This window comes from Engystomops pustulosus, chromosome 3 (genome assembly GCF_040894005.1).
Source record: "Engystomops pustulosus chromosome 3, aEngPut4.maternal, whole genome shotgun sequence".
NCBI classification, from domain to species: domain Eukaryota; kingdom Metazoa; phylum Chordata; class Amphibia; order Anura; family Leptodactylidae; genus Engystomops; species Engystomops pustulosus.
The window spans coordinates 13,000,807-13,019,360 of record NC_092413.1 but is presented as its reverse complement, the minus strand read 5'-3'; the positions used below and the strand labels follow the sequence as shown (position 1 = coordinate 13,019,360).

Genomic DNA, 18,554 nt, shown 5'->3' with positions numbered 1-18,554 from the left:
GAACATATGTGCTCAAATACATTTTTTTTTTTTCAAAAAGAGGAAACCCATAGCTGCCTCAACATCAAAACAAATTAAAAGAGATCAAGTGGCGTCTACAGAAATTATATAAAACCACAATCTCACTGCCAATGAGAACCCTATGGAGAATATAAGGAAAGTAATGATTATGTGAGTGGGCTGAGGCTCAGATTACCACCGCTGCGCGCTCCTCCACCGGAGGTTGCCTAATTAAAAACCCTGAGAAAAACAAGATTTAATTTGTAAACGAAATTACTGCGAGGGGAAAAAAGTGATTTAGTTATAAGAGGAGAAAAAATGTGATCGTCAAATAAATCTAATTATAGCGGAAGAAATCACTCGCTAGTACGGCCATCGTGCACAACCAGATGTACATCAGACAATGGAGAAAATTTCGGCAGGACTGGAGGATAAGATGATTCGATAGTCCTCCAAACCTGCTGAACTCTGCAAGTTTCTAATGGGAATGGGTTCTTGTGGAATGGGTGACTCAGTACAAAGGAAGAAAGGATTGGGTTCTTCGAGTTCAACATGTCCGATCCTTTTGTCCTCGGGAGGATAAGCTGTAGAGGACCTGGCAGTGCCTCTGGCTTAAGTGGAATAGCATGGTCGTCTACAATAACTTGGGGTTAAAGGAAACCTACCACTACGGATCAACCTATTAAGGTTGTAAGGATAGCGCTTTTTAGGGCTAATCCTTTACTCCCCTCTATCTTGTCTAATCTTTAACTAGGGTAATATTCACATTTTCTAAAGAAGCTACTGGGGCGTGGGGTAGGCGGAGCTGAGGCTACACGGTGCGGCTACTCCACGCGCCGGTAGTCTGTTTGATCCTCCTACACAGACATCTTCAGCACGCAGCTACAAGGAGCTGCGCGCACTTGTCCGTGAATCCGGAGTTCTGCACATGCGCAGAACTCCGGCTTCACGGATGAGTGCGCGGAGCTTATTGTAGCTGCGTGCTGAAGATGTCTGGGTAGGAGGATCAAACAGACTACTTGGGCGTGGAGTAGCCGCACCGTGTAGCCTCAGCTCTGCCTACTCCACCCCAGTAGGTTTTTTAATATCTTGTACCGATTGGTAAATGAGGACTTGGCCAAGAAAAAGCCTATGAGTCCTGCTTGCTCCGTTCACTTATAGAGAAAGCCTGTGAGTCCTACTTCCTCCAACAACTCATCAAGAAAGTCTGTGAGTCCTGCTTCCTGCCCCACTCAAAAAGAAAACCTGTGAGTCCTACATCCTCCAACAACTCATAGAGAAACCGCCGCATTTTTTAAAAAAAAGTGTCGGTGGACACGCACTTACCTGCACCCGGCTTGGTGAAGTTCAGTGCATTCCGATGAACTTCAGTGCAGCAGCGACACCTGGTGGATGTCGGAGGAACTGCCTCAGTGAATCGTCGGAAGACCCGAATCCTTCGCACAGAACGCGCCGCTGGATCGCAAATGGACCGGGTAAGTAAATCTGCCCCTTTGAGTTCCGCTTCCAACACTTACTCATCGAGAAAGTCTGTGAGTTCAGGGATGAGCAGACCCAACGTTTGTGTTCAGGTTTGGACTCGCAACTCAGACATATTTCCAGAATTGTGGCCAAACTGCTGTGCGATGGGTGGCCATCATAGCCATGTCTAGACGCTAAGCTGGTCTGTTTGGCCACTAATCCGGCAATATGTCCGGGTAGCATAGGCAAACCCAAACCCGATTGCAAATGTCCTGTCTGTTCATCTCTACCAGTGAGTCCTGCTTCTCCCAACCACTCATAGAGAAAGCCTGTGAGTCCTGCTCTCTCCTTCCACTCATATAGAAAGCCTGTGAGTCCTGCTTCTCCCAACCAATCATAGACAAAGTTTCAGTGTCATTACCTGTCCAGCAAACCACGCAACCTCAACCAGGCTTGGTGCTAGCTGTCAGACTAGGTAAGTGGTGGCGAACTCACCCTGCGACGTCCCTGCGCGCTAAGGCCCTGCCTAAAGCAGATAAACCACCCTGACAAGGGCGAACCCACTATTAGGAACCTAACTGATGGTCCCTGAATGACCCTACAAGAAGACAGGAAAACCTACTTTGTCTGGCAGCTGCTGGATGGTGGAGCGGACAGGTAACCAGAATACAGGTATAGGTCAGTGTTCACACTGGTAACAGAAACTGACACAAGACAGACAGGAAGGTGGGGTCACACTAGGAGATAAACGGTACTGAGGGACAAAAACAGATACAGACAGACAAGCGGAGTCAAACAAACCGGGTCAAAACCAAGATGGCGGCAAAGGTACAGAATCGTACTGCAAGTAGAATGGTCAGAAGGCAAAGCAGAAGTCAGTACACAGAATAGCAAGAAACACAAGAGTACTAGATACACAGATAGACTGCAATAACCAGCACCAGATGAAGGGCTGGGCAGAATATAAGACAGGAATGGACACTGCCTCCAGCACTGACTGGCTCAGCCGTCCATCACTCAAACCGCAGCTGCAGGCAAAACGAGTTCAGAGGCACACCCAGCTTTCCCAGGATCAGGATCTGGGTGTGGTTTTCCAGCAAGAAGCCTGAAACCTGATCCATCAGTACAGTTTGTGAGTTCTGACAGTCAGGCTTACAGGTTGTGGATCACCTGAACCACCGCGGAGGATGACACAAGCCACTACCTGGGACCGGAGTCTAAGTGGTACCCAGTTTTGACCAGAGCCCACCGCAAAGCGTGTTGGACTTGCTGCAGCGCGGTACCACCAGGTCATTCAACAGGCATGACTTGTCCGCAATGGCAGCCAAGGCCAAGGTCGAGGTACAGACACTGCAGGCAGCACAAAAATCCGGCAGGGTGTGATGGGAGAGGCAGGTTTAAATAGTCTAATGGGAAAATGGCCAGCGCCAAATAATGGCGCGCTGGCCCTTTAAACTCTCTGAGGCTGGCGCACGCGCGCCCTAGGACATGGGGACGCGCACACGGGGAGCGAGGCCGGGACTCGGGAGCAGGGACAGGTATGTGACGCTGGCGCTGCGCCTGCAGGGAGCGAGGGTCACGGGTGAGCCCGTGACATGGGTTGCGGGACCACCCGTGACACAAAGCCTGTGAGTCCTGCTTCTCCCAACTACTCATAGAGAAAGCCTGTGAGTCCTGCCTATCCCTCCCACTCATAGAGAAAGCCTGTGAGTCCTGCCTATCCCTCCCACTCATAGAGAAAGCCTGTGAGTCCTGCTTCCTCCACCCACTCATGGAGAAAGCCTGTGAGTCCTGCTCCCTGCCCCACTCATAGAGAAAGCCTGTGAGTCCTGCTTCCACCTCCCACTCATAGAGAAAGCCTGTGAGTCCTGCTTCCACCTCCCACTCATAGAGAAAGCATGTGAGTCCTGCTTCCTCCCACTCATAGAGAAAGCCTGTGAGTCCTGCTTCCTCCTCCCACTCATAGAAAGCCTGTGAGTCCTGCTTCCTCCTCCCACTCATAGAGAAAGCCTGTGAGTCCTGCTTCTTCCACCTACACAGAGAAAGCCTGTGAGTCCTGCTTCCTCCTCCCACTCATAGAGAAAGCCTGTGAGTCCCGCTTCCTCCTCCCACTCATAGAGAAAGCCTGGGAGTCCTGCTTTCCCTTCACTGCTGACCAATCACTGTCTCTGCTCAACATCATGTGAGTTCTACTCCATATTGCTTTACATTGTTAGTGCTTCCTATCTTCAAATGCGACCAGTATGACACCATGTGGGCAAAATATGGTTCTCATGGCCACTATATTATAATATGTATTACAAAAACTGGACCCCCTGCCCAACTTTTTAATGAGCTCCTTCATTTCACGTAATACAATCATTTTTCCCCTGCAGGGACTATTATGGCGGCTGTTTGTCCCCCCCCCCCCTTCCCTTCCCGGTGTATAACTGTGGTCACACATGTTGGATTATAGTTTTGTCCTATGTTTCGGAGGAGCTTTTTGAGTCTTTTTTGCTGCTGTCCCACCGCCACCAGCCCCTGCTGCAGAAGATCTTCACAAGAGACGTGACCTTCATTTTGGCTCGAGCTGAAATGCGGAGCCGACGATGTGTCAAAGTGGAGCATTATAAAGAAGATATGTGCGAGGAATCTCCTGATGACAGACGAAAGTGCAGGCCACCCAAAATAGCGCAGGCACAGGAGGCGCCTAAAACCCGCTCCCACCGCTTCATTTCCAATTAGTTCCCAGATGAGCGGTGAAATATTAGACGATTAACATGACTCGCTTGTTGCTATTAAAGTACAAGATTTAAAGGCGGCCCTAGGGAGCGGGGATCAAGGGCCTGGGGGGCGCACACCTGGGCCACACACATCTTTCAGCACCTCCGGGCTCCATATAGAGGAGACAAGGCGCATGCGTCCTTCATGCCATTAATAGGGGCAATGAGTTGAATCAGGAGTTTCTGTGGCGCGGGAAGCCATCTTTACAGAAGCGGAAATGGGAAAACCTGTCTGTGCCTACTGATGAATATCTATTATAGTCTGATGAGACTACAATATGCTCACTTATAGTATAGTCTAAGCAGGATACAAAAACAGCAGCGCATGCGCACTCCATTCCCCATTCTAGTCTATGGAGGGTACAAATAGCGGCACACGATCACTCTGATCCCCATTATAATCTATGGAGGGTACAAAAACAGCGGCGCATGCTCGCTCCGTTTTCCATCGTAGTCTATATAGGATATAAAAAACAGCAGCGCATGCTCACTCTATTCCCCATTATAGTCCCTGGAGGGTACAAATAGCGCACATGCTCACTCCGTTCCCCATTATACAAAAACAGTGGCGCATGTCTATTGGGAATACAAACAAAGCAGCGCATGCTAACTCCGTTCTCCATCATAATCTATGGAGGATTTAAAATCAGCGGCGCATGCGCACTCCCTTCCCCATTATAGTCTATGAGGGAAAGAAAAACAGTGGCGCATGTTTACTCGGTTCCCCACTGTATTCTATGGAGGATACAATAACAGCGGCGCATGCTACATCTTTCCATCCTGCTCCCTCCTGGTGAGCAACATAATACGCTCGGTAGAGGTAACAGAAGCCTATGTAATCTCCCCCGGCCTCTGCTGACTGGATATGTCGCTTAGTAGGAGGGAGGATGCAAGTGATGTCACCGTCCATATAAGGACAATGACATCACTGGGGAAACACCCTGTACATCATCAGCAGCCAATCACGGCTGCTGCTGTTGTTCCCTCCTCCCCCTGCATTCAGAATAACCGGAGAAGTATCCCACTGTATAAGGACACGTATGTTGTAATCCGCCCGCCTGGAACTGTGGTAATCTGAATAAATGCGTTATCCATGGCCCCCTTCCTTTTAAAATCAACTTTGAAAATCATACTAATAAGACAGAAGGACTCTGGAGGGCATTACCAGAGCACCTCTATGCTGTAGCTTCACAGGCTGTAACACTGTGCCGGATGTAATTTCACACAGTTGGAAGGGGAGGTGCTCCTGCACAGTGTAACACCCCTGTGAATCTGCTGCGCAGAGGGGTTCTGGTATCACCCCCCAGGGGCCTTTCTGGTAAAAGCAGGTTTTAAGAAGGAAGGAGGCCGTGGATAAGAAATATAAGAAGATACCACAATCATGGTGCCCGGATCTATGAGTAATGTCCCTGGTTTATCATGATGGGTTTTCATGGAATATTTCCTTTAAGGTTTTCCAATTCGAGCCAATATGACCTCAATTAACGCTCTCAAAGGGTAGTCACCCAGCTTTCCTGAGTTTCATGACTGCCCAGTTCCCAAGTGATATATCTCCAGGTATGGGAAAGCTGGGTGAGACCCTCCTAGTCAGCTTTTCCAAATATGGCCACTATACTTTACAGCCGGCTCGGCTGTAACCTGCAGGGTCATCCCGCTAACCTAATTACAGCCCTCACGGGGCGACAGCCAGTAATATTTGGGTGCAGCTGGGAATAATTTTAGCTGTAAGAGGAGCAGGCGAGGATCTGCGGCTGCTATTTGCAGGTTCTAAAAGGACCTTTAGGGTTAAATATATCAGAGCGGCACGAACTGCAAAACACCCGACAGCTGATATTTGCTATTTTTGACACGATGACATAAGGCGAGCGATGTATAATCCGTATATGCCGCATTAAATATAGTCCTGGTAAGTCTATCATGTGTCGTCTCCGAGGGGAGAGGAGAAGGGTCAACTCGGTTTTCAGGAGGAACCTAAACCATTAGTCAATAGAAGTGTGAATTCTCCAATCTCAAAAATAGTCTTGTGGACCGTCTCCAGGAGTATGTTGACCCCCTGTCTACTATAGCCTTCAGATCCATCCCTCCTACGCACCCTCTTAAAGAGCCTTTCACTTGTTTACCTTCTTGGTGGGGTCTACTGGTTCCTCCTATGAGGAGTTGTCACTCAAACTCCACTGTCCCACCAGGAACTGGTGATGTCGCCAAACAAACCTAACGCCCCAAACCTGATGTACATCGCTACACAACAGGAACGCGTAGAACATTTCCATAAATCTTACTCGGTTTCACGTCCATAACACTGGGAATAGCGGTCAGAAGAAATAGCCATCGCTTAAAGAATCTTCCTCTTGTTTACTTTGGTTTTGGTTCTACCGTTCCACCAAGAACCCAAGATATCACCATGAATAACCCTATCACCTGGAGCACCACAGATGATCCACACCACCACTCTTGGTTACCTCAGTTTTGGTTCTACCTTCTCACTAAGAATCCAAGATATCATCATACATAACCCCATCACCTGGAGCACCACAGATAATCCACATCAACAATCTTATTTACTTTGGTTTTGGTTCTACCATCACACCAAGAACCCAAGATATCATCATACATAACCTCATCATCTGAATCACCATAGATGATCCACACCAACAATCTTATTTACTTTGGTTTTGGTTCTACCTTCTCACTAAGAGCCCAAGATATCACCATGAATTACCCCATCACCTGGAGCACCACAAATGATCCACACCACCACTCTTGGTTACCTTAGTTTTGGTTCTACCATCTCACTAAGAGCCCAAGATATCCCCATACATAACCCCATCATCTAAATCACCATAGATGATCCACACCAACAATCTAGTTTACCTTGGTTTTGGTTCTACCATCTCAGTAAGAACCCAAGATCTCACCATGGATAACCTCATCATCTGAATCATCACAAATGATCCACACCAGCACTCTTGGTTACTTTGGATTTGGTTTCACCATCTCACTAATAAGCCAATATATCATCATACATAACCCCATCATCTGAATCACCATAGATGATCCACACCAACAATCTTATTTACTTTGTTTTTGATTCTACCTTCTCACTAAGAGCCCAAGATATCAACATACATAACCTCATCATCTACATCACCATAGATGATCCACACCAGCAATCTTATTTACTTTGGTTTTGGTTCTACCATCCCACCAAGAACCCAAGATATCACCATACATAACCTCATCATCTACATCACCATAGATGATCCACACCAAGAATCTTACTTACTTTGGTTTTGGTTCTACCATCCCACCAAGAACCCAAGATATCACCATACATAACCTCATCATCTACATCACCATAGATGATCCACACCAAGAATCTTACTTACTTTGGTTTTGGTTCTACCATCCCACCAAGAACCCAAGATCTCACCATAGATAACCCCAACATCTTCAGCATCCTGAATGATCCACAGCAATAGGGCCATAGAAACCCCAATCCAGGTTACATTTTTAAAAATCTCAACGCCTTTAAGATCCATTTGAATTGGAAAGACTTTTGGTCCATTAGGGCCTACTCCTGGTCTATGACCCCTGGTTAGAAGAACCTTTTAAATCCCCCTACATGGTTATCTCCAGATCTTTCTACAGACCTGCTTTAAGCCTTTGACTTGAACCCTCACCACTTAAAGAATCTTCCACTGGTTTACCTTGGAATTGGTTCAACTATCCCACCAAGAATTCAAGATTTCACCAAACATAACCCCATCATCTGAAGTAGCACGAATGATCCATACCGTTAAACCTTCAGGAACCCCAATTTTAAGCACGTTACATATACCCTTCCCCTCTGGAGGTCCATGAAGAAAGCCCATGTATGGTGCTCAGGTAGTGCTATCTAGTTCATGCAAGTACTGCCCACTTATCCATAGATATCCATTCTTTTGCTGTTCTCCTAGTCCCGCCCCCGAGGAGCTGCATTATTGCTAAATAAGGAGTGGAGAAACCACCCAAGGGTTGTAGGGGGTGGATGCAAAACTCAATCTTCTCCGTCCAAGGTGGCAAAGCCCAGGAACACTGTAAGAAGCTCCGTGGCTTCTACGTTGAACATCCACATAGAAATCAATGAAGCGGACACATGGTCAAAATAAGTTTTTTCCGGTTTTATAGTCAAAATGACATTTTACACAGACAACAGGAACACGCCTATAATTTTTGTGCAAAAAATAGTTAAAATAAAACCTCTTATTTTTTTACAGTCTGATATACATATTTAACAAGGTTTATGGCACCGTAACCAGATTCAAGAGAAAACAAAAAAAAAATATATAGAATAATAATTGCTTTTTTTTTTTTCTTATACCTCTGTCATAGTGCTGGCGTTCGCTTTTCTCCACTTTCAGTGGACCTGTGTCATACACATAATGGGCGGCGCCATTTTATAGGCTGGACAAAGCGTCACCGTACCTCCCAACTTTAGAATTTCTCATTCGCAGCACTTTTTAAGCCCCGCCTTTTAAAAATTATTTCCAAACAAATATTTCGGGGCCCGATTTTTTTTAGATCCCACCTCCTGGAGATCCTTTTTAAAGGAAAGAAGTAGGGTAACACCAACAGTACCCTCTCAATGAACAATGGTACGATCCGACAAAACGGCCTCCGCCATTACGTATAGATTCGCGCTTTAAACATTCAATCAACTTTAACAATTTCTCACGCTCAAAACAAAATTATTGCACATTGAAGCCACTGAGGGCAAGTAATGGTCAAGGTCTTTCAGCCCAAATACAAAAATATAACAGAACACACCCAAGAAATTAACCCCTCCTCCTCTGGCCACAAAACGTTTTTTTTTTTTTGCTAATGGCCAATTTCCTTATCGATTTTTTTTTTTGGCCGCCATCTTTGGAGCTCCAGTCTTAGGTAGGTGAATGCCTGACAACATTGCTTTCCTCAGTCTATGAACCTGCACAGACTACGGACAATCATGACTTTTTTTCCATTCCTAAAAAAATTTTACCAAAAAAAAAAAAAAAATTTGCAGACGTCCATCTTCAGATTTGTATTATTTTTTTTCAAATTTTTTTTTTTAAATCTGGTTGATGTTTTTGAAAAATATTTCTTCGATTTTCATAAAAATTTTTTTTGCTACACTACAGTCTCCACTCCGATTAGCTTTGGTGTAAGAATCCTCGGTGTTATCCCGTTGTTTAAGTCTTCCTCAAACTCCAGTAATTGTCCCATGAAGTTCAGATTGGGAGATATGATTGGTCGCTTTCCTTTGACGAACTTGTAGGCGTCGGTCATAGTCATCCGCGTGTGCTTCATTAGGTAGGCGATCACTATGGTGGCGGAGCGGGAGACGCCCGCTTGGCAATGGATCAGAAGGGCTTTCCCGCATTGGTGAGCTTCCTCTGGAAAAAAAAAAATTATAAAAATAAATATTTTTGAAGACTGGAACGGTATTTAATGGTGTTCATTTGGTCATCATATGAAGGTGTCTCTTAAAGGGGTTTGTCAAAGTTCCATTCTTATGCCCTATACACATGATCAATGCGACTGACAAACATGCTTCCCCTAAACAGCGCACCATGTGGATAGGCATGGTATTACAGGTTTAACTGACCTTCTATAAAGGAGTTTCCTGAGACCTTTGGTCATCATCTACGGCCAAGGAGAAGCCAACCACCAAGAAGTGGTCAAGTAGAGGAACAGGACCGACCTTTGGCCCCAAACACAATCCACTTTGGACCACCAACAAAAGTACTACATTTTTTCTTGGGGTCATTTTTATAAAACATCTTTGGTTACCCCCTACCGTCAGACATGAACCGATGTTGACCTTGCTCCTCCCTTTACTAAACAAGATGTTGACTCCTCGGTGAACTATAGCAATAAAGTTGGTTACCTTCTCAAAATATACTGGAGACATGTCCTCACACTGCTGTGTTCTTAGGTCTCTGCACTGAGCTGCTGTGCAGCCCCACCCACTACTCTGATTGACTGCTGTATTGTTCAAACAGAAGCCTGGTACAACTTTTACTCGTAGCACAGAGTAGAGGGACTGTGGAGTAGCTCCTCTGAGCGGAAGCTGTAGAAGCTTTCTGGTATAAAACTACACAAATATATAATAAAACTACACATATATACTCGAGTATAAGCCTAGTTTTTCAGAAAAAAAAATGTGCTGAAAACCCAAACTCAGCTTATACTCAAGTTAAAAAAAAAGAAGTTTTACCAGGTTTTTGTGGTAAAATTGGGGGCATCGGCTTATACTTGGGTCCGCTTATGCTTGAGTATATAGGTAACTCTATAAAGCACTTTAAGTCACAGTGCTCAGAGCACAGAAGTGTGAGGGCATGCCCCCAGTACAATCCTCTAATATAAACCCATATTTTACCATCCTGCTGCAACAACATACACAATAGTATGATCACACATCTCTCCAGCAACAATACCTAACACTGGCTGCAGAGAGCACAGAGCACAGCAGTGTGAGGCCATGCTCCCAGTAAAAAAGTAGAATATAAACCGGTATTTCACAGTCCTGCTGCTACTAACAACATAAACAAATGTATTATTACACATCTCTCCAGGGGTAATACCTAAACCTGGCTGCAGAGAGAACAGCAGTGTGAGGACATGCCATCAGTGCACTTGGAGACGCTACAATCCTGGAATATAATTCCATTTTTCGTAGTACTCCATTGTCCCTTTTCCATGGTGACATATTCCCTGTATTTAAAACTTTTTGAAGCTGGCCAATAAATAAACCTCCACCAAAAAAAATTTAAAAAAATCTGGAATTTACCTATAAATTCAAACGCCTCCTCGAAGTACTGCCTGAGATTCTGCTTGTTGCTATCGGTCGCCGGTAGACGCTTGTAGTTGAAGATCCCTTTCTCGTAATGGTAGAGGGGAAGGTGCGTGGTCACGTTGACGATGTATCCGATGTTCATCCTCTGCATCTTTTCCAGATCTTGGGCATCGTGTTCGTTTCCAAGGAAAAGGAAGGGTAGAATGGGGGTAAGTTCTGCATTCTCAATGTCCGGGGTGCTGGGGACGGACTGAGGTAGTGTTATCGTCACGGCTGACGCCCCGCCACCATCCGGGCAGTCTTGGAGTTGGAGGGAATTGTCACACAGGTTTTCATGGTTCTGTTTGAAACTGCTGAGGCCACCTGGTAAAAAAAAAAACATAGAAAAATTAATTTCCTAATATACACGTAACATGAAAGTCTATTGACCCATAATTCCCCTAAAATTTTTTAAAAACTTGGGAATAATACATTGGTCCGTCATATTTTCAGGCGTTGATGTCTTGGAGGCAACATCTGGGTTCAGACATGAGATTGATGCCCAACCATGACCCAACCATAAACATTTATGAGCCCACAGAAATACTAATTTTGGGTAAAACTATAAAATACAAATTCAGAGGACACCACAACCAGGAGCTACTGATGGAAGATGAAGATGGTCGCTCCTCAGTTCCACCACTTAATAACAAATCAGCCCAAGGACCAAATTTATTGTTCATTTGACCCACCCACAGACTCGTTGGTCAAACACTCAGGAGCCCATAAGATTAACAACCAATGGCCACAACCATGTGATGACATCATCCATGTATATTTTTGAGAATTAATCCAAAATATCTAGATCCAGATCTACTTTATCCAGAAAAAGCGTCGAAATAGAAAATACATGAAAAATTGAGCCATAGAACGTCCCCTTCGAGAGGACCTTTAAACATGTGAAGATGAACATACGACAATGTAGGGACTGCTACACATATTCAGGGACACTGAATATTCTTTCTGGCCCCAACAGTTGCGGAGATATCAGTCCCAGTGTCTGACCATTGTAATACTCTACACTGTCAGAGAGGAGGAGCTCAGATATCAGTCCTGTTATCTGACCATTGTAATACTCTACACTGTCAGAGAGGAGGAGATGGAGCAGAGTAGGAGGGGTGAGTGTTATGATCTTCTCTGGCAGGTAGATGATCATAACACACACACCCTCCTCCTCTGCCCCAGCTCCTCCTCTCTGACAGTAGAGAGCATAATAATGGTCAGATAACAGGACTGATATCTAAGCGACCACAGAATGGGGGTCCCTCAACCACCTGGATGTGGTCAGAGATCTTTCTTTACCTACAGGGGTCAGGGTTCCATTCATGAGTTTAGTAGGGAACCTTTAATATGTAGATTCACTTATAGACCTAGATAGTGACCACCTCAGCTCTGCCACATTGACAGACTCAAAATTTAAAAAATTTGAAAACTAAGATCCTCAAAAATTTAGCAAAGTTGGGCAAAGTTCTCACTTATTATGACCCGGTAGATGAGACCTAAAGAGTAAGAACATTCAGATCCTCAGCATACTTCCTTAATCTAAATCTCCCACTGGGATTTTAAGCCCTGCCCCCATTATAAGGACCACCCCCTCGGAGTCAAGACACACTCTTACTATGCAGATCAATATTAGCCCTAGCCTCTTGGTGCAGTGCAGGGAGTGCTGGGAGTTTTCCATAAGATGAACTGGAGCTACAGAGGACATCCTGGTTCTCCTTGGTGCCAACACCGTCAGATAGATAAATTCTAGTCATGGACCTCTGTAAATCATACACAAAGCTTTGGGAGTAATACGACCTTGTGTCTGTCCTTGTTATAACTATGGTGCATATAAATGAGTGGTGATGAGGTCCAGGACGGGAAGACTCACAAAGATAACAAATACAGTTCATGGAGACGTTTTTGGCTTTAGATAAAGAGCAAAGATCAAATAGTATAATAATAATAATAATAATAATTGTGTATGTAAGATAGATATCATTGGAGACAGATAATATTAGATAGATAAATCAGGGCCAGCACTAGCACTGGGCATACTCGGGCAAGAGCCAGGGCCCAGAGCTGCTGGGGGGCCCACATAAGGCTGTACATAAGGAATCCATAGGGGTGAGGGGTACAGTGGCTAATGAATCCATAGCTGGTGAATAATAAAATAACTTAAATAATATAACCATGTGGGGGCTGTTTGGGATGATAAACTAGGGAACATTTTAGGGAACAGCAGGCTGTTTTAGTTTCTGAATTAGATAGATAGATAGATAGATAGATAGATAGATAGATAGATAGATAGATAGATAGATAGATAGATAGATAGATAGATAGATATGAGATAGATAGATATGAAATAGATAGATAGATAGATAGATAGATAGATAGATATGAGATAGATAGATATGAAATAGATAGATAGATAGATAGATAGATAGATAGATAGATAGATATGAAATAGATAGATAGATAGATAGATAGATATGAGATAGATAGATAGATAGATAGATATGAGATAGATAGATAGATAGATAGATATGAGATAGATAGATAGATAGATAGATAGATAGATATGAGATGCAGCGGTTTACGGCACGTAAATGCCCAGACATAGGAGAACGACCTTTATGAGATATGAGATAGATAGATATGAAATAGATAGATAGATAGATAGATAGATATGAGATAGATAGATATGAAATAGATAGATATGAAATAGATAGATAGATAGATATGAGATAGATAGATAGATAGATAGATAGATAGATAGATAGATAGATAGATAGATATGAAATAGATAGATAGATAGATAGATAGATAGATAGATAGATATGAGATAGATAGATAGATAGATAGATAGATATGAGATAGATAGATAGATAGATAGATAGATAGATAGATAGATATGAGATGCAGCGGTTTACGGCACGTAAATGCCCAGACATAGGAGAACGACCTTTATGACATGGAGGGTGTAGTCCGAAAAATATGAGGAAGTTTTGCTGTAAACAATCCCAGGGATTGAATGACCTGGATATTCCCTTTCTGAAGAGGAACCTATTCTCCGTGTGAAACAAGAAAGTTAGAAAAAAATAATGAAGATAAAAGTAAGAGGAATCAATCACATAAAATAATAGAGTATATGAAGTTTTCGTGAGGGTAATATTCCCGAAATATATCACGTGTCCCTAGATGTGTGGCGCATCCTTTAGCCTTTTAACGCATGGAAAATTCACCCAAAAAATGTGCAAAAAGAAAATATACATCTGCCCCACAGTGTTTTTGGAGTTACGGTGTGTCAATTTTTCAGATTTTTTTTCCCACAGACTGTTTTATATGATATATTTTATATGTCACTCATGTCACAATCACAAAAAAAAAATTGTCCTGGAATGTTTTCTTGCACACATGAAAAAAAAACACAATAAAAATGTATAAAATAGTTAAAATAGCAGAGATTTTATTTAGATTGAGATTTTGGGTCAAATTTTTATCACAGATATTACATCTAATTACTAGAATTTTTCTAGATCCAGATGTAGCAAAACCGGGTGGATGGACAATATTTTTGGGCGATACAGACGTTCTAGCGCGACATAACGATTATCAACCATAATACACTGAGGGGAGATTTATCAGAAGTTTCTGAGGTAAAAGTGTTTTTGTTCCCCATGGAAACCAATCAGAGCTCAGCTTTCATTTTATAAACAGCCATGGGATCATGAAAGCTGATCTCTGATTGGTTGTCATGGGCAACTAGTAAAGTTTTACCTCAGACACTTCAGATAAATAGTATGTGAGGGTTTTTGTAGATGACAAACCCATCTCTGCTACACCCTCAGAACAGCCGCACTCTCACAATAGTTGATTTATTGTGAGTCTTCTTCATAATGACATCATTGTCCGGATCCCCACCTGCCCAGTCGCTATGGTAATCATACAATGACATCATCGCGGACAATACAGAAGAGCGGCTCTGTGCACTTCCCGGGGGTCGGGTGATGTCATCTCAACAGGTGCAGAGGATTTTATCTGCCCGAGTGAGAAAGAAAAAAGGGAACTGAGACTGATAGCGCGTCCGTCCCATGGAAATTCGCTCTACGGTTTTATGGCGCCATATGGAGCTTAAGCGTCCAAAGTAATACTAGAAATAATAAAGTTTTTAAAGGGAAGTTCCTATCCCCCGAATAACCTCACAAGTAATTACAGCATCGTGTAAGACGCGTTATAAGCTTTCCAGAGATACCTCCCCTGTTTCTTAATAAGCTGTAGTTTTAGTAAAAATCACATTTTTATACTTTATGCAAATTAGGTTCTTAGTGCACTGGGGGCGGGGCCTAGCGTGCCACTAGACGTTTTCCTCTTTCTATGTTGCACCGATCTGACCCTATACATAATCAAAGACATCCACCACAAAAATACAGTATAGAAAGGAGAAAAGGAGTGCACTGGTAGTCTCGGCCCTGCCCCCTGCGCACCAAATTTGCATAAAAGTGTACTTTTGTCTGAAATTACCGACCACTGGGAAACAGGAAAGCTTATAAAGTAACCTAGGCAATACTAATTTCACGGGCTACGGTATAGAGAGAGATGGGAGATTAAAAAGCCGCCATGTTCCCTTAAATCTTCATATAGACACATGTATCAGGGTCGGACTCGCTGACTAGGCCTGAGGATCTTCTGACCGGTCCAGGCCCCAGAGATGGAATTAAAGACAATACAACTTGGAGGTTATTAGGATCGATTATTTAGTGGAAGAATTATCTTCTGGTAAACACATAGACCCAGCGATTCTGCTGGCTAGAGAAGAAATAGAGAAGAAAGAAGAGGAGCGAGGATCGGAGGTGAGCGAGGATTGCCGGAGGGTGAGTATTAGGTTTATTTTTTTTAATGTGCTTGGCATACAGGGAGCTGGCTGTACAGTATACTATATGGGGGTGGCTGTATACTACAGGGAGCTGGCTGTACAGTATTCTATATGGGGCTGGCTGCATACTACAGGGAGCTGGCTGGCTGTATACTATATGGGGCTGGCTGTATACTACATGAGGGCAGGCTGTATACTACATGGGGGCTGACTGTATGCTACATGGGGCTGGCTGTACAGTATTCTATATGGGGCTGGCTGTATACTACAGGGGGCTGGCTGTACAGTATTCTATATGAGGCTGGCTGTATACTACAGGGGGCTGGCTGTACAGTATTCTTTATGGGACTACCTGTATACTACATGGGGGCAGGCTGTATACTACATGGGGGCAGGCTTTATACTACATGGAGCTGGCTGTATACTACATGGGGCTGGCTGTATACTACAGGGGGTTGGCTGGCTGTATACTACAGGGAGATGGCTGGCTGTATACTACAGGGGGCAGGGCTGGCAATATACTACAGGGGGCAGGCTGGCTGTATACTACAGAGAGCTGGCTGGCTGTATACTATATGGGTCTGGCTTTATACTACAGGGAGCTGGCTGGCTGTATACTACATGGGGCTGGCTGTATACTACAGGGGGCAGGCTGGCTATATACTACAGGGGGCAGGCTGGCTATATACTACAGGGGGCAGGCTGGCTATATACTACAGGGGGCAGGCTGGCTGTATACTACAGGGGGCAAGCTGGCTGCATACTACAGGGGGCAGGCTGGCTGTATACTACAGGGGGCAGGCTGGCTGTATACTACAGAGGGCAGGCTGGCTATATACTACAGGGGGCAGGCTGGCTGTATACTACAGGGGGGTGGCTGGCTGTATACTACAGGGGGATGGCTGGCTGTATACTACAGGGGGCTGGAAGGCTATATACTACAGGGGGCTGGAAGGCTATATACTACAGGGGGCTGGAAGGCTATGTACTACAGGGGGATGGCTGGCTATATACTACAGGGGGTGGCTGGCTGTATACTACAGGGGGCTCACACATCAATGGTAGGTAAAAAACCGGGTTGTTGTAAGACGCGCTGTCCGGTAAATAGTTGATACGGCACAGATTTTCTTTAGATAGAACACTCTTTTATTTGTACAGGTATTGGACTACGCGTTTCGGGGGTGGTCCACCCCCTTCATCAGGTCCGTAAACAAATGCTATATAAAATGAGTACAATAAATTACATTAAATTAGTGCATAAATAAATAAATGTATATAAAAAAATATATATATATATAACAAATAGTAAAAATTGCGTTAATGTTTGTGCAGGTGTGTGGATGGTGGTATACATACACAAACAATTAAATGTTTATACACACACAGTTAGCATGATTAGTTACAATTGAAATATTATTGGATTAGCATAAAAATTAAAAATTAATAACAACATAATTTAGTTTTTAATAAAAACGGTCTAGAGATAATAGATAAATGAATCGATACATGAATTGATAAATTAGTTAATATAAATAGGATATGTCTATGCTGTACATGACGGTCTAAATCTTGGTGTGAGGTGTCATGCGTGTAAAGAAATGCATCCTGTGATTGGTTGAGGACTGGTGGAGATATGTTGAGGAATGTAAGGGGGTAAATAGATGTTGGATTACCTTTAAGGCTTTGTAGGTGAGCGGAGTGCCGCCAAGTGGCTACTTAGAGTTTTTTTGGAGCTGGAATAGAATGGAAGTAAGGATACATAAGAAAGGGAAGGAGACAGGGATATTTACAAATGGCAGAAAAGTACTTACTGTGTTGAGAGTAGCTTGCCTGACGCGCCACGCTTGTAGTATGCGTGACGTGTTGTTTGGGGGAGCTTATATACGCGCGGGGAGAGAAGTGAAACCAGGCGCATGCGCAGTAGGCGGAAGTGTCGCACGGGACCCGAGGGGAAGATGGACATATGTTGTAGTTCATGTTATTGTTGTGTGCGCACGGGGAGAGAAGTGGAACCAGGCGCATGCGCAGTGGGTGAGAGTGTCGCACGGGACTCGGGGGAAAGATGAACATATGTTGTTGTTGGATGGGATTGAAGAGTATGTGAACGTATGTTGTAGGATGGAGATGAAGAGAGGTATAATCGGGGATGAGAGTGTTAAATCTGAGTTTTGTGGGGCGTGAGGGATGAGTACTGGCTGCGATAAATGTATTGTAATAATTGCATATGGATGTAATGGGGTGGAGAAACATAATGTCAAGGAGGAATTAATGATGAGAGGGTTGAGGTGGTGTAGGGTTGGGACTATAGTATGTATACATATAGATTGGATGTAATACTTATATATACACATATGATGGATAGAATGGTCTTCTGTGTCCAGGGATGTATAGTATGGAAGAAAGTTATATATGTTAGTTGGTATGGGGCTGTGGCGTTAGGTTGTGTGTGTTGGTTGGTATTAATTGATATGGGGGCTGTGATGTTAGGGGATTAGTATTAGTGTATTGTGGGAACAATTTATTTCCTTTTACTGTCTTAGGTTCGTTCGATGAGTTCGTTTAGGCCGTTGGGGGTAAGGGTATTGAGTTTGAAAATCCAAAAATTCTCTCTGCGGATCAA

General features: G+C 43.9%; 1 protein-coding gene across 2 annotated transcripts in view; it reads right to left on the bottom strand.

The window, feature by feature from the left end:
• Positions 1-8,362: 8,362 nt before the first annotated feature.
• Positions 8,363-18,554, bottom strand: part of DUSP10 (dual specificity phosphatase 10) — a 38,303-nt gene continuing 28,111 nt past the window's right edge. For both annotated transcript variants that reach the window (XM_072140088.1, XM_072140089.1), the window contains exons 3-4: positions 11,032-11,400; positions 8,363-9,634 (exon numbers count right to left, since the gene is read on the bottom strand). In XM_072140088.1, the coding sequence (XP_071996189.1) occupies positions 9,369-9,634; positions 11,032-11,400 (635 nt within the window). In that variant the 3' untranslated portion in view covers positions 8,363-9,368. The remainder of the gene's footprint in view (positions 9,635-11,031; positions 11,401-18,554) is intronic.